The following is a 25013-nucleotide window of genomic DNA, read 5'->3' on the forward strand; positions in this document are numbered from 1 at the left end:
ATGTCAGCTATGGTCTCTTCAGGGTATATTCCCAGTAGTGGAATTGCTGGGTCAAATGGTATCTCTATTTGCAACTTTTTGAGAAAGCGCCATACTGCTAGAAAAGCCTGGTTAAAATGCATTCAAAAGAGTCTGTGTGTGTAAGAGAGTAAAATGTGCCTGGAGTGAAATGACACTCTGTTGACCATTGTGAGACAGGCCTCACCGAATAAGTGGAGGTCACTATTAGGTGAAATGGGGAGCCTGAGAAGGCGAGGTCCCTGCAGTGTGCTGGTGTCTGGGGGTGGGCTGGACTGGACTGGGGGGCCACTCGAGGCTGTGGTGGGAGAGTAGGCAGTGGATAGATGGTTCCAGCAAAGCACACTTAAACCAAAGTCCAATTGCTGTTAAATTGGCTCTGATTCACAGTGCCCGTGAGGTTTGGGGTAGCTGCTTTTTCAGGCGTAGGTCACCAGGCCTCTCTCCTGAGGTGACACTGGGTGCACTTCAACCCCCAGCCCTCTGGTTAGTGGTCAAGCATCCTCGGTGTTCTCCCCTCCCAGGCCCTGCAGCTCGGAGGTGCCGAGCGTCTGGACTGACGTTTGGGGTCATGGTTTTTGTGTCATCCTAAATATCACTCGTGTGTTTCTTGACTTTGTTCTTTGACAACATCCCTTCGTAGGAGAGCACCAGCAGCCACATTTCCCTGGTCTCACCCGTGGATTAGTAGCTGTTCTTCTCTACTGGGACGGGAAGCGGTGCATTGCAAACTCCCTGAAAACCTTGATACAGTCGAGACGAGGGAAGACGTGGACCCTCGACCTCAGGTATGCTTGCTTCTTAGGGTATCAGGGGTTCTGCAAAACTACTTGAAGAAGGAATCATTTTAGAAATAGCAAAAGTTTTCCCTTACTATGTATAATGCTAGTTGTTGTTCCTGTTATGTGCCATCGAGTCTCCTGCAACTCATAGCGACCCTACGTACAGCAGCCCTAAACCGTGCTCTATCCTGTGCCAATCTTATTGTCTCTTACATGCCTATCCCCATTACCCCAGTGACAGAATCAATACATCTCATTTAAGGGTCTTCCTCTCCTCTGTCCCTCCACCCTCCCAAGCATGATGTCCCTCTCCAAAGACTGATCCCTCCTTGCAACATGTCCAAAGTATGTCAGACGAAGCTTCAGAGTCCTTGCCTCCAAGGAGTAGCCTGGCTTCACCCTCTCCAGGATGAACCTTTTCATTTCTCTTAGCAGTCTATGGTATATTCAATACTCTTCTTCAGCACCACAGGTCAAAGGTATTAACTCTCCTTCTGTGATCCCTAGTCATTGTCCAGCTCTCTGAACAAGTAATTGCAAAGACCATGGCCTGTATCAGGTGCACCTTAGTTTCCGTACTGATATCATTGCTCTTCAGTACTCTGGAGAGGTCTCTGACAGCCGACTTTCCCAATGCAGCTCATCTTTTTATTTCTTGGCTGGTACCCAGAATGACACAGCAGTTTAAACCCATTTTACATCGTTTGCCGATAAAGGATGATGGAGTTATTCCCTCATGAAAGTCTGCTGGGGCTCAGTGATGAGAAATGAGGCGCTGCCGTCATCCATCCTGGTTGCTTTCAGTCAGGCGATGTTTCTGTGAAAGACTTTGCCGTGGTCATTACAGATAATATTGTTCATTATGACATTGTTTGCTTGATTTCTTTTCATTACAGTCCAGAGCTGGTTTCCATGGCAACACGTTTTACAGATGAGCTGATGGAGCAAGGATTGACTTACAAAGTACTAACCCTGGTGTCACAGATTGATGTCCACAACGAGTTTGAGAAACTTCAGCGCGAGAGAGGCTTGGGCAGTGAGAAGCACCGCAAAGAGGTAAGAGTTCAGGGAGGGGAGTTCGCGGGCTGCCTGGGAACTCTTGGGCCGGAAAGTCGGGAGTCGGGATATTTTTAGTAGAGGCATAAGAGGTGTAATCACACATATTGAAGAATCTGGACAACTGGCTTAGAAATCTGGTCTTCAGGAACATGGTTTCTGCATAAAGGAGCTAGCAGCTTAGGAATGAAGACTAAACAGTAGCATTTGCACAGAGTTCCACGGTGAGATTTCAGGAGCACGTGATGGAGAAATGATGATTTAGTCAGTCGGTCTTTCTAAGTACATTTTGCAGTAAGACCCAGTGTCCTTGTGGTTGCGCTTCACTGACGACCTTCTGTCTTGTTTCTAGGTCTCGGATCTCATCAAGGAATGCAGGCAGTCCCTGGCCGAAAGCCTTTTTGCCTGGGCTTGCCAGTCACCTCTAGGCAAAGATGACACGCTGCTCCTCATTGGCCACCTGGAACGAGTGTCTGTGGAAGCTAATGGCTCGTTGGACGCGGTGAACCTGGCTCTTCTCATGGCTCTCCTGTACTGCTTCGATACCAGTTTTATAGAGCAGAGCAGCGAGGAAAGAGATGGTACTGGGCTTTCTACTATTAATGCTCTCATTCTTAAGTTGGAATGATGAAAACTTGGTATTTCCTCTTAAGAAGGGTGATGTTTACCTGCTAACATTTTAAAAAGCTGGGAAGCCCCGGTGGCATGGTGGGTTAAGTTTTGAGCTGCTGTCTGAAAGGTCGGTGGTTTGAACCCAACAAGCACTTTATAGAAGATGACACAGGCTGTTCCTGGAAAGATATACAGCATCAGAAACTGTAATGAGGGTTCTGTTCTGCCCTGAAGGGGCCGTGAAGAGTTGGCATTAACTTGACCGTGCACCCCCCATGGTTAGCATTGGGAGGGAGGGATCACAGTGGAATCACTTGCAGCACTGGTGGGTGTTTCTGTCTTTTAGAATGGGAACATGTTAAAGGATCTGGAAGACTAGGATTTACACAGGCTCATCGTACTTGTTTCTTTTCTCAGAATGCATGACTATAAATTTAGTAATGTATCATCTTTGACTTATATTTTCTGTGAGGTATTTATAGAAAATACCTTAAATTTCACTTGATAGTCTTGTTGCCACTTAGAACATAGAATCATCAAAATGACCTTTACTTAAGAAGAAAAAAAAAGATCCCTATTTAAAATCATCAATGTTTCTGATAATTTCAGCAGTCATCCCCTGTCCATGTGGGTTGTACCACCCAGATCATTCATTTGGTACGTTTCTCACTTCTTTTTGGTGACTGTCCTTAGTCATTGTTTAAACTACAATCACACTTAGTGAGTTGTCACCCACTGAGGCATGTGTCAGAGAGCTGAGATCTAGGGCACTTGCCAGGCTTCCTGTGCTGAGTCAGGTGAGCTGGAGAGTTAAGGAAGGGCCACGAGGCCCTGGACACTGGTCCTTTATGGTTTAAGTGGAGGCTATAAACCGGGATCCTCGCAAGCTGTGTGGAACGGCTGTAGCGTGTTGTAGGTGAACATATGACGTGCTTTCCCATAGGCTGGAGTTGTATCAAGTTAGGGTGCTTGTGTTACTGCATTTTGATTGGAAGGTCTTGTTGGTCATTCTGTATATCAGATTAATAAATGGCAGAACTGAGTATGAAGACACATGTGATAGCAGACAAACTTTCGAAACAGAATTAAATGGTTCTCTTCGTTTAAAGTTTGAAACTCCTGAGCTAGGATCCCAAGTTGGTATCAAAAGGAAGTATGAGAAAATAGTGAAAGGAATGCATTCTGTAATGGAGTAAGTTAATTCTTAGGTGGCCAGTAGTTTTCCCTGTTACCATAGTGCTTAGAATCGCCTGCTTATTTGAAGCACCGTCATACAATCGAGCTGTGAATGGACAATCCTTTAATTACGTGCTGGCAGTTTCATTTATGTTGTAGTTAGAGTGGAAGATTTGTATTTCACATCCTGTGTTTTGATACGTTTTTGTTTGCTCTTTTAAATTCTAGCTGTCCTTTGTCTCGTGAAATTGTCTTTCTTTTTGAATTTAATTTATCTTAGAATACACAGGGCAAACCCCAAAACCAAACTAAATGCTATTAAGTTGATTGATTCCAAGTGCTAGCAACCCTGGGAGACAGAGTGGAAGTACCACATTGTGTTTTCCAGAATATCACAGAAGCAGACCTCTGTACTGTAGCAGCTGGTGGGTTTCAGCTGCCAGCCTTTGGTTAGAAGCTGAGAGTGTAGCCACAGTCCACGAGGGTTCTTGACACACAGCAAAACGGACCCCTGTTGGACAGTTTCCATGTATACTATTTATCTAGTAGCATTGAAGACGTTCTTTGAATTGTACAACCCTTCTTGCCCTCTGTTTCTTTGTTCCCTTATTAACATCAGCTTGCCCTTCCCCATGATTCCTGTCGAATCTCAGCAGCTGCTCTTGTCAGTGGGAACCCATGTAGATGGCTTTTACAGAGTGCAGTGCTCAGGGCACTCCTTTCTACTAGGAACCAACCATTGTTCAGTTTCAGCAAGATTTCAGGGAGCATTTTTGCCTTAAGATTTAAGGATGATCTCAAGACAGTAGTTTCAGGGACTCTCCCAGTCTCTGTGGCCCTTGAAAGTCTACAGTAGAACCCGTGAGAATTTGAAGTTCTGTTCTGCATTTTCCCATTTTTTGATCAGAATTCTTCTTCGGAGTCTTTTTGATGAAAATGTTGACAATGGCAGCCCGTTCCAAGTGTCTAGCAAAGGAAGCAGTTACTCATGGAAGCCTTCAGCCCCCGACTCTGTCTTCTTCGTGCTCCTTTCCCGTTGTTGCTCCGGGTGACTAGAGACCGATTATTGTGCTGTGGGTGTCTGCTTCCCCCTCCACCGCTCAGTTTGCCAGCCTTTACAGCCCCAGACCCTGCACTGAGCCAGGACGTAGAATCATACTCTCCCGGTCATTGTCCTTGAGTCAGCACTGACTCCTAGCTGACCCTGGGTTGCATTTCCAGGGCTGTAAATCCCCAGGGGAGAAGATTGGCCGTCTGCGCCCTTGGAGCCCCTGCTGGATTTGAACTGCTAGAGAGGCGGGCCTTTAGGTGAGCAGTGCAGCTCACTGTGCACGGCGCCCCTCGAGCTCTTGATGAGGGAGGAAGGAAGCACTAACCCTGCTGCCAGGCCCCTTACCCGGGACGTCCTAGAATTCACGAGCCAGAGCCTCCGAACCAAAGGGCCGTGTTTCAGGAGCTGTTGGAAACTCTTATGTGCTTTAGATAGCATTGCTTTATACTTGAGAATTTATATGCTTTTCCTAATTATTTATAGAACACATCCATGAATCACAAAAAATAGTGTGGTGAAAATGTGGAGACACGGTTTATTTTCTCTTTGACTTTTTATTTGTGTGAAATCCTTCTAGCAGCGTCTTGGTTGGTACCCCGGGCATTAGTATTGTCACGGCGGTGGGGGTGGATATGCCCAAACCCTTTCCCTCATCTGCAGGGTGAGGCTTTGCTTCCCTCGCTCTTGGTTCACTGGTGTCTCTTTGTTTCAGACATGCTCCTTCAGCTGCCGCTCCTGACGGACAGACAGTACATCGCAGCGATTCATTCTCGTCTGCAAGACTCACAGCTGTGGAAGCTGCCCGGCCTGCAGGCCACCGTGAGGCTCGCCTGGGCGCTGGCCCTCAGGGGCATCTCCCAGCTGCCCGATGTGACAGGTGAGTTGTTGGCCGACAATTTTGTTTTGGAAGGTAACATGTCACCGTTTAATGATACCTTGGAAAGGTTATTACTTTTGAACTGTGTAAAAGTGAACGTAGTAAGACATCTAGAGTGTAATAAATGAGACTTGAGTGAGATGCAGAAGTAGTCCCGGACTTAATGATAGGGTTGCACTCTGACTTCCCTGACCATTCAGTCGTATATTGGGTCTGACGAAAGCTGAAGATACCGATTTTATTTTTTAAATTTTCTTTATTGTTGCATTTTATTATCATTTTAAAATCCAATCTTGAAATGTCTGTGAGTGAACATTTGTGAATGATAGCACCAGCAAATTATGCACTGCAACATTGTGTATACTTGTTGTTGTTATGTGCTGTAGAGTTGCTTGTGACTCATAGCGACCCTATGTACCACAGCCCTAAACTCTGCTCTGTCCTGTGCCAATCGCACTGCGTCTGACACACCCATCCCGATTACCCCAGTCACTGAATCTATCCACCTCATAGAGGGCCTTCCCCTCCTGCACTGTCCCTCAACCCTACCAAGCATGCTGTCCCTCCCCAAGGACCGGTCTCTCCTTACGTAACTATTAAAGGTGTCTCCAAAAAGAATAGTAAATGTGGTTCATCAGACCTATTAATTTCCCCTGAGTACCAAAAAAAGTTACGTTTAATGTTCCTCCTGTTCTTAACCCTAGAAAAATGCTCTTTAAGCTTCTCCCTCACAGTAAGAACTTAAAATTGTAAATTAAGGCAGTGCATTAAATATTTTTTAAAAAATTACTGCTATTTTCGTTTTTATTCATTCCCTTCTTAGTTATGCCCACAAACAAACTTTTCACATTGTGTTGAATTAAAAACTAATAGTATTTTAAAATTTGGGATAATAGAAAAGAGAGGTTTGTACCAGTGGGAGTGGCCCTGAAATTTGGGGACTGTTACTATCCGTGTGGTAGTTCACTGGTTCCTCACCCTCTCTCCGTCATACAGTACAAGGCAGCACACACTCATCTTCTGTTTACATGGAAGTTTTATCTCTCTGTCTCACCCTGACAAGACAGGAGAAATTTGCTTTTTCTCTAGTTTTTTAATCTCAAGGACTGCCATTTCTTTGCGTTTTGAAGGTCAGTCTGTAAGACTTTGTTGAAGTTTGCCGCACACGTCAGTGTTGCCTGCTGCCAGGCTGTCGGCAGGTTCCAGCATCTTATCAGCTCTGTGATTCTAGAACATCTTGTTCCCAAGGGTCCAGTTGTTCTCAAGAGGTCTAAAGAGAAAGCCTTTTTTAAAAAATTTTATTTTAAATTGATTTTAATGAAAGTTTATAGAGACTTTGGATTTCCATTCATTCATTTTTGCACTTTTCTCCCTGCCCACCCCTCCCCCCATTCACTTTTCTTTTTGCAAAGTAAAAAAAAAATTCTTTCATTGTTATTCAATCCCTCCTCCCAAGTCCTCTCCACTGTGCTACTTTCTGGACTCCTGTCATAACAATAATATTACTAATGAGAAAGCCTTTCTTGTATGGGCAGCTCAGAGTCTCTCATGGACCAAATTTTCATAATGTTTTTTATTTCTCACAGTCAAGGACAAGTATGTGGTTGAAGAGGCGATTCAATTTTGCAGTTATTTCATGCTCATTTGGATTATTTCAGTGCTTTTTCTGATGTCACATTGCCCTTTAGAGCTTGAAGTAGTTATGTATTATTTAATCAGTTCACACGCTGCAATTTATTGTGCCATTGGCCTAATCTTGAGGACAGAATAAAATCTGCTAATTTGCTGTGGTGCAGTAGGTAAGAATAGACCTGTAGGTATAGACCTGGTCTCAAGCCCCATCTCTATGGGTAATTGGAGGTATTATAATTTAAATTTTGAAAGCATAAAAATATTTTTTCTGTGTTAATTTTCACTTTCAAAATCTCCAGAAAAGAGGAGTAGCTTATCCTCAATGGTAGACTTCTTGAGATAATCTAGACATGTGTGTGTGGTTTTCCCTCCTCCCTCTACTTGTAAATGCAATGAAATACACATAACAAAAAGTTACCTTAATAACTTTTAATGCACAGTTCAGTGACAGTAGTTACAGTCGCCGTCTTGTGGTATCATGGTTGCTGTCCATTTCTGAACGTTTTCATCAACAGAAACTCAGTTCCTCCTCTTCGATAGCTCCCACTCGTACTTCCTCCGAGCTCCTGGTAACCACTGATAAACCTGAATCTTTTCTCTGTACGTAGAGAGTTCACAAGTGGGATCAAGCACTGTCTGTTCTTTTGAGTCTGACTGACTTCACTCAGCATAATGCTTGCTTATCCCAACTGTGACATGTCAGGAATGAGCCCATCTCTTGTGGGTAAATAACAGTGCACCGTATGGACGCTCTACGTTGGTTTTCCCTTTCATTCATTGCGGAGTGCTTGACTCATTTCTACCTTTTGGCAGTTATGACAACTTTAACAAAAAATCACACTTTTGAAAAATTCTTTCCTATTCCCTTTATGAATTTTTGAAAAAAATTCATTGGGCATGTTAGTTACATTCTCAAATTATAAAAAAAAATATGTTTGGAAATACCACAATTTATAGTAACACATTTTGTAATATCCTAACATACTTTTTAAATATTAGAACATAATTTATATTAAGATATTGATGCTGTTTTTATCATCTAAATACACATCTAGAAATAGTTTATAGATGGATCATCTTGCAGTTTTAATTCTAGTATTTCCAAAACAAGTAAAAGATTAAACTAATCATATTAACAATATTAATTAATGTTGCCATTATTAGTCATGATAAGAATTAAGAAACTAACTGTACATGGAATGGAAAGATATGGTGGAATTACTTTAAAATGAGAATACACCTGAAAAGAGGAACAAACTCCACTTTGCTCTGATTGAGACTCTTCTGGCCTCCCTGTATTCCTGAACCTTCTCACAAACAGCACGCTAAATCTAAAGCAAAGCTTTTCTTGATATTTATGAACCAATTGGAAATTTGCCCACTATTTGATATGAAACAATTGTTTGCTTTTTAAAATATGTTAATGAGCTGGTGTGCGTGAATGTGGATTTATTTTTGTTTTGTCCTTAATTTATCTTTGAGGTATATACGGAAATATTTGTGGGTGAAATGATAAAAGGGCGGTAGAGATGAAATGAGAGCCTTCAGTTGATAGTGGGGAAGTGACAGAGATGGGTGTGTAGCGTTCCTTTATACTAGCCTATTTTTAGATGTATTTGAATATTTCCAATTAAAAAGTTAAAAAGCAGATTGATAAGTTAGAACAATCTGTTCTTAAGATTTAGTTTTCCAGTTTTAGTTACTTCGTCACTAAATTACCAAACGGTTATGTTAGGGTTTTGTCCTTCATTCTGGAGCCTTCTTTCTGACTGACCCACAGAGGTCAGTGTCTCAGCCTTACTTGAGCATGGTACCGTTTGGACACAGCCCTGTTACCTCATTCTTCGCCTAAGTAATTTTCATTGACCATCACAATATGAAGGGCATTTTTTCTCTAATGTAATTCTTCTAGTTCTCTCCTGGGGTGTGTGGGTCTATTAGAGTTCTACACAGCCTCATTTTATGTGTAGCACATGCTGGGAGGTTGGGGAAAGAGCTGGATTTTGAACCAGCAGCAGACCACTACGAGGTGCTGTAATCTGGGTCAGTGAGGTCTCCCCCATGTAATGTTTTTCTGAATGCCTCCCCAGCGCTGGCCGAGTTCACGGAAGCAGACGAGGCCATGGCGGAGCTTGCCATCTCTGACGGTGTTTTCCTGTTCCTCACGGAGTCTGTGGTCGCCTCGGAGAGCTTCTTCCAGGAGGAGTTTTATATCCGGAGAATGCACAATCTCATCACAGATTTCCTCGCACTGATGCCGATGAAGGTAAGTCCCCTGCAGGCAGTGGAATTCTTGGGTTATTTACAACGGGCCTGATTGACCAAGTTTATGTTTCAGAAACTAATAAAACCCTTAGGCACAGACTCAAGTTTGACAGTAATTTTCAGTGTTTTAATCTGTGAAGCTTTTTGTTTAGTTAGTTTGTGATTCACACACGTACAATGATACAAAACCTGTTAACGGAGAATGAGGTGATAGGAGGAAACATTTGTCACAGAGAGTGAATGAGACTCAGGAAGTGACAGGTAAAATGGAAAAGGTTTTATGAATGGAGAATTTAAACTCTTAGAGTCAATGCTAAGGTTGGCCTTACTCAATATCTTAATGCATGACTTATAAAAGACAATAGGAATCCTCCAGCTTCCACATCTCCTAGTCTTGGTTAGACCCTTAATTGTAGTGTCTGTGTGGTTTTGGCCTAGGTGCGTGTGAAGCAATGGGTTAAGAAACTAATGCAGGGGGAGCTCTGGTGGCCTAGTGGCAAGAAGAAACTAATGCAAAGACTGCTCATTGAATTGAGGGCTTACGCTGTAACAGACTCAGAAAACGGTCTCTTCACAGTGCACGCTCCCCTCCGTGTGCTCGTGGCAAGAGAGACCCTCACCATAGTGGCAGGAGGTAAACGAGAGGAAAGCTGTGTAAATAAAACCAATACCTTGATGGTATAAAAAATATCCTGATGGTTGTATACTTGTAGCGCTTTCACACAGTTCTGATACCAGACCTCTTGAAAAACACAGGATAGGTGGAAAAGGACTGGGAATTAGAACCATCATACAGTGAGGTACTTCTGCATTATTTAATGAAGCAAATGTGTCTTGAGTTTGCCCTGCATTCCAGGTATTATAGTACGTGTGAAGAAGAGAAAAAAAGCAGAGTACTTGTTCACTTCCAACCAAGACTCTGTAACCTAGCTGGGGTGATAAGACACAGACACAGGGCAGTATAGGAAGATGTAGTAGGTGAATGAGGTGGAGGCAGTAGTGACATGGCTTTGTTTTTAGGGTGACGGTAACTCACTCTCTTAGGGCTGGAATAACCACAGAGGACTGACAGGTAAATTGAGACCTCAGCCAGCAGTGTGGAAGGGCTTGGTAGTCCTGGCATTTTCTAATAGGAAGAAGTCTTGCTAACCCTTTGATTTTACATCTGAGGAAAGTTAAAGCTTTTCCTAGTTAATAGACCAGGGAGGACTTTGATTATGGAAAGATAAACAGATAAAGGCTTAATAGTATCTTTTAAAGTGCAAACCGTTCTTTTAAAAATGATGTCCAATGTATCACACTTTTTCCTCCTTCTACTTGTTGCCCTGGAAGCAGGAGCGGCATCCACTTCCGAAATGGTTTGCCTCCGGAAACTCTATGTACGAACAGTGCTCAGGCTGTTCGTTCACAGGGTCGCTGTGAGTCGTCTTCGACTCGACGGCATCAAACAACAACAACAACTTGTTGCATCTGCCTACCATCAATCACAGATATTGTAGACTTTGTAGCTTTTAGACTTTCAGTTAGACCTATGTTTGGTTTTGAATGAATTTTGTATATGAGGTGGGTCAAGGTTTATTTTTTGCAAACGGATGTCTAATTGTTGAAAAGACTGCCATTGAATCACTGTGGCTCCTTGTCAGAAACTGGTTGACCCTTCGGTATGTGGGCGGACGTTCATGGTCTCTTCTCGTCTCTTGATTCATCTCTCCCCCCAATTTTCTGTGTCCTTTGCATCATTAATGTAGAATAGATACATAGGCATTGTTTTTCTGTGAGTCACGTCTCGCCTGCCTGATTTTATTGTTAGTGACTCATATGTAATAAACTTGTCTCTTTAAACCACGTCTGACGTATTGACTAGGTGAAGCAGTTGCGGAACCGGGCCGATGAAGATGCTCGAATGATTCACATGAGTGTGCAGATGGGCAATGAGCCTCCTGTCTCCCTTCGCCGGGATCTCGAACACTTGATGCTCCTGGTAAGCCGGCAGACCGGAGAGTTGAGCTTCCGGTGTAACGTCTTAACTCCACAGGGACTGGGATTGAAAATGGACTTTTTCATTTAAAAGTGATGTAAAGAGTACAGATGCTTCCCCACTGTGACTTTGCTTCCTGTTTGCAGATTGGTGAGCTGTATAAAAAGAACTCCTTCAACTTGGAGCTGGCCCTGGAGTACTGGTGCCCCTCCGAGCCGCTTCAGACCTCCACCATCCTGGGCTCCTACCTCGGGGTGGCCCATCAGCGGCCCCCACAGCGCCAGGTCAGTGCTCCTTTGCTCTCTTTTATGGGGTGGTTACTGAGCCTCTAGAGAAGTCCTTCTTTCAGAAACCAGCACTTGATCATTCCATTTAAGAAAATTGGAAGTCCTTAAAATGAAATTCTGAGCATTTTGGAGTTCATGTAGTCTAGACTTTTATTAGACACTAGCTATGTGTTTGACTCATTCGAGGCTAGGTTCTTTTCTATTTATGTATTTTTTTAAAATTTTTTATTATTTGATGTGCATGTACTGTCAAATCAGATCTGACTGGTACAGGACGATATTGTCCCTCCTTCTCCAGCAGAGCAGCTGGTGGATCCGAACCACATGCCTTTGGGATTACAGTGCAGCGTCTTGCCACTAGGCCACCTGAGCTCCCACAAAGCCAGGTTCTTGATGTGTCACTGATTTAAGTTTACTGATACTTTTTGTTTGCCTTCAATAAACTCTGGCGGTTATGCGTCTCTCTTCCTGCGTTAGGGAAGATAGCAGAGGAGATGTATGAGTGTGGAAGAGGGGCATGTGAGTGAGGAATGGGGCACGGGGCCTGGGAGTTATTCAGTGAGCAGTGCGTTTTCTACCCTGAACTAACGACAGTCTGATGAGCCAGAGGCAAACAAAGCAGAAGGATTGCTGCCTCAATCTTGACATTTTGATTCCTGTCCTAGAGGCTTTCATGCTGTATATAAGTTTTGTTATATAACCTGCGGTCAAAAGCCATTTTTTTCTTTAAAATGTTGTTGTTGTTGTTATGTGCCGTCAAGTCGCTTGCGACTCATAGCAACCCTTTGTACAACAGCCCTAAACTCCACTCTGTCCTGTGCCAATCGCGTTGTCTCTGACACTCCCATCCCGATTACCCCAGTCACTGAATCAATCCACCTCATAGAGGGTCTTCCCCTCCTGCGCTGTCCCTCCACCCTCCCAAACATGATGTCCCTCTCTAAGGACCGGTCTCTCCTCACAACATGTCCAAAGTATGTTAGATGGAGCCTGTCTTAATTTTTTTAAAAATTTCATTTGTTCCACCTTAAAAATAGATTTTGAATGATGACTTGTCCCATAATTTAACATTTTCTGGTCTTTCTTTTATGAAAAATTTCAAAAGATAAAGAACAATTACAAACGATAGAGAACAATTACAATCACCTAACGTCTTAATGTACAGCCTCCATCATCTTCCCAACTTTGCTTCGTCTAATACTTCTAATACTTTGCTTCGTTGTTTGTACTATTTCTGTTTTGCTGTTGTGCTTTTTAAAAAGAAAATAAAACACAGGCTTCGTTGGCATTTCAGTCCTGGCTAGTTGTGAGTAGCTGTTTCAGATATGATTGTTTTCCTCCATAATCACAAACCATTGTTGCACCTGAAAGATTCAGCCAGAATTTCCAGAAAGCTCTTACCATATTCAGCTTGGAGTTCCAACTCTCTGAATTCAACAATCTGAAAATTTATTTAGTTGTAGATAATAGATTTATGCCCTAAGCTAAGAAGAAGGAAAAAGTTTAAGAAGTGAATGTAGAAGACAAGAATGTGTGAACGTGGTAGGTATTTTCAGGAAGCAGAAAACAGAAAGAATAGGATATCCAAAAGTGGTCATGGGTTTGTGGCCTCTTTATGCTAAATTCAACTAAGGTTTATGAACCGACTGTAGGTTCTAAGAATACCTTTGAGTTTGCTGGTTAACTTTAGATGAATAAGTTACTTCAGTTCCCTGTATTTAAAGTGTGAGTAGTTTTATGTTTTGTGACATTGAAATACTTTGAAAGAAATAATGTGCTTTTTAAAAAAAAAAAAAGTACTGTGTTAATAGTATTTGTTGGTGACAAACTTGAAAAAAATCTCAGTTTTTCATAAGTAAGGACTTCAGATTATTTTTGTCTTCGGTGAGATTCTTACTTTTTTAATTCGTTGTCTTTTTTTTTTTGGAGAAGAATGGGAATCCCAGAACACTTGATCATGCTAATGAGAAACCTATACTTGGGCCAAGAGGCAGTCATTAGAACAGAGTAAGGAAACACTGCATAGTTCAAAATTGGGAAAGGCGTACACCAAGGATGTGTCTTGTCTCCATACCTTTTCAACCTGTATGCAGAACAGATTATCCGGGAGGCTGGGCTCTATTAGGAGAAAGGCGGTATCAGGATGGGTGGAAGATCTATCAACAGTCTGCGTTATGCAGATGACATAACCCTTGCTGAAACTGAGGAGGACCTGAAGCGCTTGCTGCAGAGGGTCAAGGACTGCAGCCTTCAATATGGATTGAGGCTCAATGTCAAGAAGACAAAGATTCTCACCACTGGACCAATTGGCAGCGTCATGATGGATGGTGAAGAGATTGAGATTATTCACAGCTTTCGTTTGCTTGGCTCCACAGTCAACACTCCTGGCACCAGCAGCCAGGAAATTAAAAGATGTATTGCGATGGGAAAGTCTGCTTTTGGGGACTCTCCAAAGTACTGAAGAGCAGTGGTGTCTCTCTGGAGATGAAGGGTGCATCTGATACAGGCCATGGTCTTTGCAATCACTTGTTATGCATCAGAGAGTTGGACAGTCACTAGGGAGGATAGGAGGAAAGTTGATGCCTTTGAGTTGTGGTGCTGGAGAAGAGTATTGAGAATACCATGGACTGCTAGGAAAACAAACAGATTTGTCCTGGAGAGGGTTAAACTGGGTGGCTCCTTGGAGGCAAGGATTCTGAGGCTCCGTCTAACATACTTTGGACATGTTGTGAGGAGAGACCGGTCCTTGGAGAAGGACATCATGCTTGGGATGGTGGAGGGATGATGCAGGAGAGGAAGGCCCTCTGTGAGGTGGATTGATTCAGTGACTGGGGTAATCGGGATCGGTGTATTGGAGACAGCGTGATTGGCACAGGACAGAGGAGAGTTTAGGGCTGTTGTACATAGGGTCGCTGTGAGTTGCAAGTGATTCAACGGCACATAACAACAACAACAGTTTATTTACAAAATTCAAATACAAATTTGAACAAATTCTTTCAATTTCTCTCACCCCCCCCCGCCAAACAAATTGTACAACCCAATCTTTGTTGCCTTTATGTTAAGAAATATGTATATGTACACATATATCCTTTCTCATATATACACATCTTTGGTTGTTTTTTAATTTTAGGTTGTCTTATCAAAGTTCGTTAGGCAGATGGGTGACCTGTTGCCTCCAACCATTTATATTCCTTATCTGAAGATGCTCCGGGGGCTGGCCAGCGGGCCCCAGTGCGCCCACTACTGTTTCAGCCTACTCAAGGTCAACGGTGGCAGTCATGGTGAGTTTGTTGTTCACTCTGAGCTCAGCAGCTTTATCTGGTCCAGAATGCGGCTTGTTTATGATGGATTCATAAGAAGAAGGGGGTGGAAGTGTCCTGGTGGCTTCGTGTACAGTGAGACCACAATTGTCATGTAACCTGGGGAATTTTCCATTCTGCTTTATGAAATATGGACCATGTTAACAAGTCATGCATTATTTTTTTTTAAGTCATGCATTTTTAAAGTTTTTTTAAAATTTATTATTTTTTTTTGTGTGTACCGTCAAATCAGATCTGACTGGTACAGGAGGAGCTTGCCCCTCCTTCTCCAGCAGAGCATCTGGTGGATTCAAACTGCATACCTCTGGGATTGCAGTGCAGCTTCTTGCCACTAGGCCCCCAGAGCTCCCTAAGTCATGCATTTATTTATTTATTTATCTATCTAATCTATCTATCTATCTATCTATCTATCTATCTATCTATCTATCTATCTATCTATCTTTGTGTGTGTACCACCATCGAATTGGATCTGACTGGTGCTGGAGGAGATTATCCCTCCTTCCCCGGCAGAACATCTGTTGGATTTGAACCTTGAGCCTCTGGGATTGCAATGCAGCTTCTTGCTACCAGGTCACCAGAGCTCCCCTAAGTCATGCATTTTTAAGGACAAGTCTGTGGTTGTACAATGCAAAGTATAGCTTAGCTGCAAAAAATTGGTTTCTTTTATTTGCATGAATTTTTTAGAAAATTTGCCTTTGACATTTTTATACTTAAGAATTTTCCTCTCAAGTCATCTAGTTTGCTTATTTAATGTTCAGATTTGGGTCTGGTTAAACTCAAAGCACTGCAGAGAGGAGGAAAAAGAAATGTTTAAGTGCCTGCATTATTAGGTAGATATTCCTGTTTTCATTTTCCCAGAAAGAACCTGAGAGAAGTGAAGTGATTTCCCTAAGTTCACAGGCTACTGGCCGGTCGTGGCTGGAATCAAGCTGTGCTGAGCCCTGAGGCTGGGGTTGGGACTGTGGTCAGTTTTTCTGTCCTGTCTGCTATGCTTTCGTCCCCAGTATTTGTCACGCCATGGGGACTTGTGGTTGACATATCTAGAGTGTAGCCTTCTCGTCTTTGGGGCTTGGCCTCAGTCTTTGTTCTGGAATTGCCCAGTCTGATTACCAGCTGGGTGGCACAAGGCTCACTCCTGAGGAGCAGGACGGCAACTCCTGCCACAGTCATTTCCTTTTTCATGCACGTGGGCACTGTCTCATGCTTAAAGCCAGTTACCAGTCTGTATGTTAGAGTAAGTACTGCAAATGTCCATGTTGTTGTTGTTGTTAGGTGCCGTCGAGTCATAGATGACTCATAGCGACCCTGTGAACGAAAGGCCTGAGCATTGTACATAGAGTTTCCGGAGCCAAGCAAATATCCTATAGCTTTTTAAAAATTGCATTTTGTTGGTGTTTAGCAAAACACACACCAGTTCTGCTGTTTGTGCGTGTGCTCTGTAGTGACGGCGATGACGCTCATCTGTGCAGCCACCCGCATCCTTTTTCCCTGAGTTATTTCTCATCCCATAAACTCACCGTCTTGGAAGGTTCCCGTCTAGTCTTTCAGGTTGCTATTGTCACTTTTATGCCAGTCAACAGTTCTTCAAGAGCACAATTCCCAAGACTTTTCCCCCCTTCACCACTAGTGATGGTAAACCATGTGGCTGTAAGGAGACGGGGAGAGGTATTTTTGGTGTAAGGTTTAAAGATGTCCTCGCAGGCACAGTTTCAGGCGTTCTCCCATGGCTCCACAAAGTCTCTAGACTGTTGAATGGCTAGATTTTCAAAAGTGGATCGACAGGTCTGTTCTCGGGGCACCTGTGTGTGGCACCTGTGTATCTCACCCAGCTGCCCCTCTCACGGACTCACACCACGTTCTTAGTTCCAAGGAAAAATTCCTCCAAGCTTCTGGTTCACCAAGGGATTCTAATTCACTTTTTCTTTTTTTTAATTTTTTTAGTTTTAATGAACATTTACAGAGATTTTGGGTTTTCATTCATTCATTGTTGCACCGTTTTCTCTACCCTCCTCCCCAGTTCGTTCTTCTTCCCCCCCAATGTCCGTTTTAATTGTCCAATTGCCACTGTGTTTGTCAAAGCCAGTTCTGATTAATCTCCTTTGTCAGTGTGTCCTTTGCCATTCCCTATCACTTCACCCTGATTCATAAGGAAAAGGGGATGGCGTATTCTCTTAGCTACTTCCTGCTGAAAAGGGACGCTGTGGGTTTCAGGGTGAAGATCTTCTCTCACTACTCTAAAGGGCCCCTTTGGCAGTAGGAAACACATAGACTATTATGGAGATTGATTTTGGAATTTAGATGCACTCTTATTGATTGTGCTTGGCCGTACATGTTCATATACTTGAAGATGTATCATGGAGGTGTTGCAGCCAGTAATGTTAATGCTCACCCACAGCTCTTCTGGGAGGATCTAAATCATTGAAGTGTCCTCCTTTGTTTCCAGCTGGGAGCTGGGGCCTGTCAGTCCTGTCTGCCACATTGTTGTTTTTTTTTTTAAGATACATCTATACTTTTATTACAAAACCATTCTTTTGGCATTAGTTGATTCTAATTCACTTTTAATACATTTCTTAAGTGATAATTCTTATTTTGGAGGATTTCCTGAAATGCTGCTTATAAATTTTATAGTTTATAAATTAAGATAGTGTTGTGAGCTCTCTTGTTATTGTCATTTGAAAAGTGATGCTGGATAATATCAAAGATATTAGAAAGATATCTAATTGGAACTCTGTTAAGATGCCAAAACAAGTAGATCAATCTCTCTTTATCCCCCAGCAGACCCTTAGAACGCATTGACATGAGACCTCTCTGTGTGTGTGTGTTTACCGTCAAATGGGATCTGACTGGTACAGGAAGGGATTGTCTCTCCTTCTCCAGCAGAGCATCTGGTGGATTTGAACTGCGCGCCTCTGGGATTGCAGTGCAGCTTCTTGCCACTAGGCCACCAGAACTCCCTTGATATATGAGGCCTCTCTGTGCTTGTTTGCAGTTGAGAACATTCAGGGGGCTGGGGGCAGCCCGGTGTCCTGGGAGCACTTCTTTCACTCTCTGATGCTCTACCATGAGCACCTCCGCAAGGACCTCCCCAGCGCCGACAGCGTGCAGTACCGTCACCTGCCTTCCCGCGGCATCACCCAGAAGGAGCAGGACGGCCTGATCGCCTTCTTACAGCTCACGGGCACCATCATCACGTGGGTAGGTGTACTTTCATTATATCGTCTATGCAGACGGTTCTCGTTTTTTCTCTCTTGTTCAAGGGCACAAAACTAAGTTGCTCAGCCTGACGTTCCTTCTGACGGGTCAGGATGTCTTCTAAGGCTTTGGTTTTCCTGACAATACTTAGTCACACAGAACCAAACATAAAGTTAGTAATTATTCCTCATCGAGTTAGAATGAAGTGAGTCTTACTATCATTAATTTACGTTTTAAAACCTATTTATTTAAATAAGTATTAACCTATTTATTTCAATACTTCACTATTGTTGTTGGTGTGTGCTATCAAGGCAGAACCGACCCATAGCTGACCGTCCAGTGGGTTTTCAGAGGCGGTACATCGTACAGGAGATTGCCAATCCTTCCTGCATGGATTCTAAGCGCATCCTTTGGGATTGCAGTGCCAGTTCTTACCACTAGGCACCAGAGCCCCTATCGTATGGTCAATTACACTATATATTACATTGTGTTAGGAATGGTGGTAAGATGTATGCGGCTCCTATGCCATTTGTCTCGGTATTGTTTTCCTTATGTAGCTTTAACAGTAATCCCACAGACTGTCCCTCCTCTGTGCTTTAAGCACTGAAGCAGTGTGCGGGCTCCCCCTCTTGTCCACTTGAACACCATACAGCTGGTGCTGTTTAAGGATGTGCTCACCTTCTGACCACTCTGGAGAAGTGCTGGCCATGCAGGTGATGATCCCGCCTGAATGAATTCTCCCCTTGTGTCCTTCTCAGAGTGAGAACGCCCGCCTGGCTCTGTGTGAGCACCCCCAGTGGATCCCGGTGGTGGTGATCCTGGGGCTCCTGCAGTGCAGCATCCCGCCCGTCCTCAAGGCCGAACTGCTCAAGACGCTCACCGCCTTCGGGAAGTCGCCGGAAATCGCCGCTTCCCTCTGGCAGTCGCTGGAATACACTCAGGTACTGTTAGGAGAACACTTGTGTTTGTTTTTATAAGCAGAACATCAGGCGTGTACTATCACAGATGTGTCCTGTCGTGACTTGTAGTACGTGTGTGCGTTTATTAATTAGAATGTTACAGTTTGGTGCAGAGAATAAATCCCTGGACTGACAGTGCAGTCTTGGGCTTTCTCTTGGGTCAGATGAGTGTGTCCCAAGGCTGGCGGACACTGTCCTTCATCTAACTCTCTGTAGACTGTGTTTCTTTCAGTCTGGCTTCAAGGCCAGCCTGGGGTAAGCCTTTAAATGCCTCTGTTCTTGTAAAGTGTGGCAGTGTAGCTTTGTCCTTTCGGTTCCTTCCGTCTATTACCCCTGTCAAATGACTGAAGAATCGCTAGCTTCACTTTGACACCAGATAGTGTCCTACTAAAGGAAGGGCCTACTGTGTGCTACATTTGCACAAAAATTCTAATAGCAGCCCAAGGAATCTTTCTTGCTCTCCATGAGGTCTCATTTTTAGGTCCATAATCTTGGCCCTGGATAAAAAGGAGCCACAGAATGGAAGGCGCTTCTGGCTGTAGACACTTGGGAGATGCTCGTATGCAGATGTGAGAGGGAAGTGGGCTGATTGTGATGTTAGAAGTCTTCTGATTTTTAGCTGTTTTTCTACTGGCAGTTTTCTGTCAATTGAAATTCTAATAATTGATAAAATAAAACAGGAAAATGAGCACATACTTTATTGCTGAGAGAGAGAGAGAGAGAGAGAGATCTCTGGGAAGTATGTGTGTTAGTAATAAGCGTGACAGAAGGCTGCTCCATTGTCCTTGCTGATGGCGGTGCATTTGGCTGTGTGAATGCTGGGGTGAGGTAGATGATGGTCACTGAGGAGTGAGGAAGGCACCTGACATCTCTTTCTTCTCACGTTAAGATACTGCAGACGGTGAGGATGCCAAGTCAGAGGCAAGCTGTCGGCATCGAGGTAAGGCTTTTCTTTCAGTGTAAATACTCTGTTTCTACAATGCTCATTTGATAAGACTAAGAAAAATGATTGTTGCTGTACTGAGTTTCTATAATTTTCAAATATAATACATTTAAAGAGATTTTTTTAGTCACTGTTGAAGTTGAAATGGAGGTGAAGCTCTTACGGAAAGGATCCACAATGTGTAAGGTTTCAGAGCTGGAAAAGAATGTCCCACGACAAACATCCAGACGGAAAGTTCAATACGTGGGTCAATGTGAAGGGAGAACTTAATCATCTTAGTTTATATTTTATTCTCCCTCTACTGGCTTTTTCTCTTTTTTAAAGAAACAATGATACTTTCTGCTCTTTATGCAAAGTTGGGAGCAGTATATTGGAATTTGAAATTCTTTTTGGGTTGATAAAGATTGACACTATCCTTTTGTGTCTTCTGATTGCAAGTTGGTACTTTTTTATGTGTCTTTTTGTGGTGTGATTTTATGGCAATATTAATGAGTTAATGGCTGCAAAATGCTGTGCACTTTATAACCAATAGTTTTATCCCGCCAACGTTTCTGTCCCTTCTCTGTCTTTGGTTACAAAGGTTGAACTGAACGAAATAGAGTCTCGGAGTGAAGAATACCCGTTGACGAGGGCGTTCTGTCAGCTGATCAGCACCCTGGTGGAGAGCTCTTGTCCGTCGAACTTGGGCGCTGGGCTGCGGCCTCCAGGCTTTGACCCTTACCTGCAGTTCCTCAGAGACTCCGTGTTCCTCCGATTCCGCACCAGAGCTTACCGGAGAGCGGCTGAGAAGGTTGGTTTAGAGGAAAGCTTTTTTAAAACTCCATAGTCTTACTATGTGTGCAATTAGAGAGAAATTTGGGCTTTAGAATCAAAGCAGGACTTTTTCAGTTGGTACGATGCTGTTGTTTTGGTCTTTAGTTGGACAAAGTTTGACTGAAAGTGGAACCCAAAATGTCAAACCCTCGGCTGCTGGAAAGGTGCTACCTCTTACTGGGATGGCGTAGGTGGAGCTGGGAGTGAGTTCACACTTCCCGCTGTAGCACTGCTTCTGGGTGGTGGCGATGCGGCTTCACGGGCAGCAGTGCTGCTGTACATCGGGCATGTGCACCATCCTGACTGACCCGCAGGCACACATGGGTCAGGCCAAAGTCACTACCCTGAGCTCATCGTAGATACCATCCTATGTAATGCTAGTGTTACTGTGAGGCGGGTACTATCAATGGTCCCATTTCACGGATGGAAGCGTAGCAAAGTTAAGGAACTTGTCTAAGGTCCAGGACCATGATTTGAACCTAGGACTCTGATTCCAGATCCAAGCTCCTAACTGTTAAGCTATGTAAGAGACCTTTCAGGTTCTAACAATTCACTTTAGTTTCTAACACTGTTACTGTGTCCCAGAATACCTGTGGATGTATCTTATAGGGAAATTTCTATTTTATCTTTCTAGTTTATTCTTTTCTGAATGTTTTGGTTTTTTGTTTCTGTATTAATGATTTTAAATGTAATTTAATTTATGCAGATTTGGGTCAGTTAATAGAGAAAACTTAAATGATATTACCCATAATGCTGTTGCCAAAAACTAACTCATGAGATGAGTTTTTTTAACATTCTTTAAAAATGTTTGTAGTGTGTGGTCTCAGTGGCCATATCCACCCATTACTTATATCCACCCTCATGTGCTTTTTCATGTCACTGTTGGCACATATAGAGCCATTGGCCAAGGTGGACAGTGCTTGGTGGAGCTCCCAGCACAGGTCAGGTTAGGAAGCAGGAGTGGCATCCACTTCCTACAGCACATGCCTATGGAAACTTTTTAAACTTGGAGAAACAATGATAGTTATAGCAAGGCATCGAGTCTTTTGTTCTTAGTCACTAGGAGTCGTGCTCGACTAGACGGCAGTCAGCATCAACAGACAGCATCACGATTCTGCACATTGTTTGCTTCTAATATGCATCACAAATAACTGAAATCTAGTCTTTGACAAGTGCTTTAAAATTTCTGCTGCTTGCGTTGTTGAGCTGAACACAGGGGAGGCATACGTGGTGTTAAAGTGTGGGCACTACTCACCAGCATACATTGTCTAAACACGGGGAGGGGCATACGTGGTGTTAACGTGTGGGCATTACTCACTATCATATATTTTCTGGTTGGGCGAGAGCAACAATAGCCACTAGGCCTTGTGGCTGAATTCCAGATGACTCACGGCTCTCAAGGAGCTTGGTTACCTCGACAAAATGTTCCGCTGGGGTTTTCCTTGGTGCCTTTCTGGCACTTGTCTTACTCATCGTCTTTGCCTTCTTTAAAAGGTCATTATGACCTGAGTGTTTGAAGCTTAACCCACGCATGTCCTTGCAGGGCTCGCTGCCTCTCACCGTGTGTAACTGCACGCTGCCAGTGCTGTTGTCCTAGGTCACCCCTGATTGCCATTTCACTCTGACATGCTGATCCTAAACGTTGGCCCCTTGATGTTGTCGATTTTTTTCGCTGTTGAAAGTCGTCTTGAGGCCTGGCTGGCCTGGGAGGGTGTTAGCTCCTCAGCACAGTGGCGCCCTGGGGCTGAGCTAGACAAAGGAGCCTTGTGGTAGAGGCAGTGCACATATTTATTAGATCCAGTGTCATCAGTTTACAGTGATAAGTCTTTTCTGTTTAGAGAAATACATTTCCTAGACAGACAATATGAAAAAGGCTAGTTATTTAAAAGTAATAATTATATGAAAAACTCACTCACTAATCTCAGTTTCCACACTTAATTTTGATAATTATGTGCAGTGAAAATAAGGATTTTCTAAAAAATTACCCAACCATTCCTAATTTAAAAATCTATGCAATGAGTTTAAACAAGGTTTTAATTTTACTGTACATACAAATGGGCCAGTTGGCAGCATCATGATGGATGGAGGGGAGATTGTGGTTGTTGACAGTTACAGCTTGCTTGGCTCCACAATCTTGGCACCAGCAGTCAGGAAATCAAAAGTGAACTGCATTAGGTAAATCTGCTGTCAGGGACCTTTCCAGAGTGCTGAGAGGTAACGATGTCAGTCTAGAGACTAAGGTGCGTCTGATCCAGTCCATGGTCTTCGCAATTACTTGCTGTGCCCCAGAGCTGTATAATGACTAAGGAGGATAGAAGAAGAATCGATGCCTTTGAATTGTGGTTCTGGGGAAGAGTCTTGAACATAGCATGGACCGCCAAGGAAACTAATAGGTCTGTCTTGGAGAGGGTGAAACCACGTCTCTCCTTGGAGGCTAGGATTTTGAAGCTCCGGCTCACATACTTTGGGCACATGGCCAGGAGGGACCAGTCTTTGGAGAAGGACATGCTTGGAAGGATGGAGGAGAGGAGCACCCCAGATGGAATGGCTTGATACCGTAACTGGGATGGTGGGAGTCGGTGCGTCAGTCAGTGAGACTGGTTCAGAACAGGGCAGGCTTCAGAGCTCCTTGTACAGTGGGTCGCTATGAGTCGCAGGCAACTTGACGGCATAAACAACAATAAATGTATATGTGTGGTTTTTTCCCCACTTTGGCTTGAATTTAATGTTTTTAATTGTTACATAGATTTATGTTAAAGACCTCTATAATGAACAGTTGGGAAAGCGGTCACTTGGGGCACATCTGCAGTTGGCTCTGTCGCTTCACATCTTGCGTTTGAACCACAGCTGAGCGCTGCTCTAGCAATTACAAGGCCTGAGCTTGACTTCTGGCCCCTTGGCAGCTGAGCATTACGTACCTATGAAGTTAGGGCCGTTCTTTCACTTCCCTTAGGAGGTCTCTGCCTTTCTAGTCAGGTTCTTAGAGAACTGTCCCGTTCCTTGGTTTCTGTGTTGTTTGTCATGTTGAAATACACTAAGTGCTTCCGATTTGTTTCTGAACCCCAGGTACTGCTCTCGAGGTGCTGAAGAGTGGTGCTTTTTAAACACCTTACCTCGAAAAATTAGCCAAAATAAAGCTAAAGAAATGGTTTTGCTTAGATGACTTAAGTACATGGGAGGCTTCCCTTCTTTTCTGGAGGGGGAATGGGAGGGTCGAGCCTGGCAGGCTCGGATGCCTGACTCTTAACTGTGTGTGTGTCTCTCTCCAGTGGGAAGTGGCCGAGGTGGTGTTGGAGGTGTTCTACAAACTGCTCCGAGACTATGAGCCTCAGCTGGAAGACTTTGTAGACCAGTTTGTGGAACTGCAAGGTAATTTCATTCTGTCCTTGCCCAACAACAGGTTACCTGTTTTTAAAGTGTCAGGTTAGCATGCCATGCTTTTCTGGTATTGTTTTATTTCTTTATATGGAAAGTCAAATGAAATGCTACTGAATGAAAGACCACGGTCACTGCCTTCGGGACCCTTTAACAATTTCACAATTTCACTCGGCCCTGTAGCCACTGTATACAAATGGTGTCTCAGTGAAATTTAGCTTGGTCTGTTCAGATGCCATTGCACAGTCTCATATGTTTCTCGTAAATCAAGAGTGTAGCAAAGCCATGAATTCACCACGCCCTGCCTGTGCTGTGTTTTGTTTAGGGGAAGAAATCATTGCCTACAAGCCCCCTGGCTTTAGTCTGATGTATCATCTTCTGAACGAGTCCCCAATGCTGGAGCTGATGCTGAGTTTACTGGAGGAAGGCGTGAAGCAGCTGGACACCTACGCCCCCTTTCCTGGTAGGTGCCGAGTGTCTCTTCTCTACTGGAGAGTCTGGGCAGTTTCATCCTTTGTAAACCAAGGGTTTGAAGTAGATGCCGTCGGTGTCTCCAGCGGGGAGGTCAGTGGTGCCTTAAGAGAGAGAGATGCAAGTCGTGGAGGCTGTACATGGAGACTTGCTGCCGTGGTCTCACTGCATCTTTCCTGCATAATCAGAATTCTCTGCCACATTAA

At 43.6% G+C, this 25013-nt stretch overlaps 1 protein-coding gene across 1 annotated transcript in view; it reads left to right on the forward strand.

The window, feature by feature from the left end:
* NUP205 (nucleoporin 205kDa) overlaps window positions 1-25013 on the forward strand; it is a 71477-nt gene that overhangs the window by 12822 nt on the left and 33642 nt on the right. The window contains exons 4-17 of the mRNA XM_006887147.1: window positions 662-806; window positions 1697-1856; window positions 2209-2437; window positions 5408-5572; window positions 9295-9470; window positions 11334-11450; window positions 11594-11731; window positions 14865-15015; window positions 18044-18249; window positions 19005-19187; window positions 20095-20145; window positions 20729-20938; window positions 24231-24330; window positions 24662-24799. Coding sequence (XP_006887209.1) covers window positions 662-806; window positions 1697-1856; window positions 2209-2437; window positions 5408-5572; window positions 9295-9470; window positions 11334-11450; window positions 11594-11731; window positions 14865-15015; window positions 18044-18249; window positions 19005-19187; window positions 20095-20145; window positions 20729-20938; window positions 24231-24330; window positions 24662-24799 — 2169 coding nt within the window. The remainder of the gene's footprint in view (window positions 1-661; window positions 807-1696; window positions 1857-2208; window positions 2438-5407; window positions 5573-9294; window positions 9471-11333; window positions 11451-11593; window positions 11732-14864; window positions 15016-18043; window positions 18250-19004; window positions 19188-20094; window positions 20146-20728; window positions 20939-24230; window positions 24331-24661; window positions 24800-25013) is intronic.

Source organism: Elephantulus edwardii, unplaced genomic scaffold (assembly GCF_000299155.1).
Source record: "Elephantulus edwardii isolate Elephantulus edwardi_28Jun2011 unplaced genomic scaffold, EleEdw1.0 scaffold00055, whole genome shotgun sequence".
NCBI lineage: Eukaryota > Metazoa > Chordata > Mammalia > Macroscelidea > Macroscelididae > Elephantulus > Elephantulus edwardii.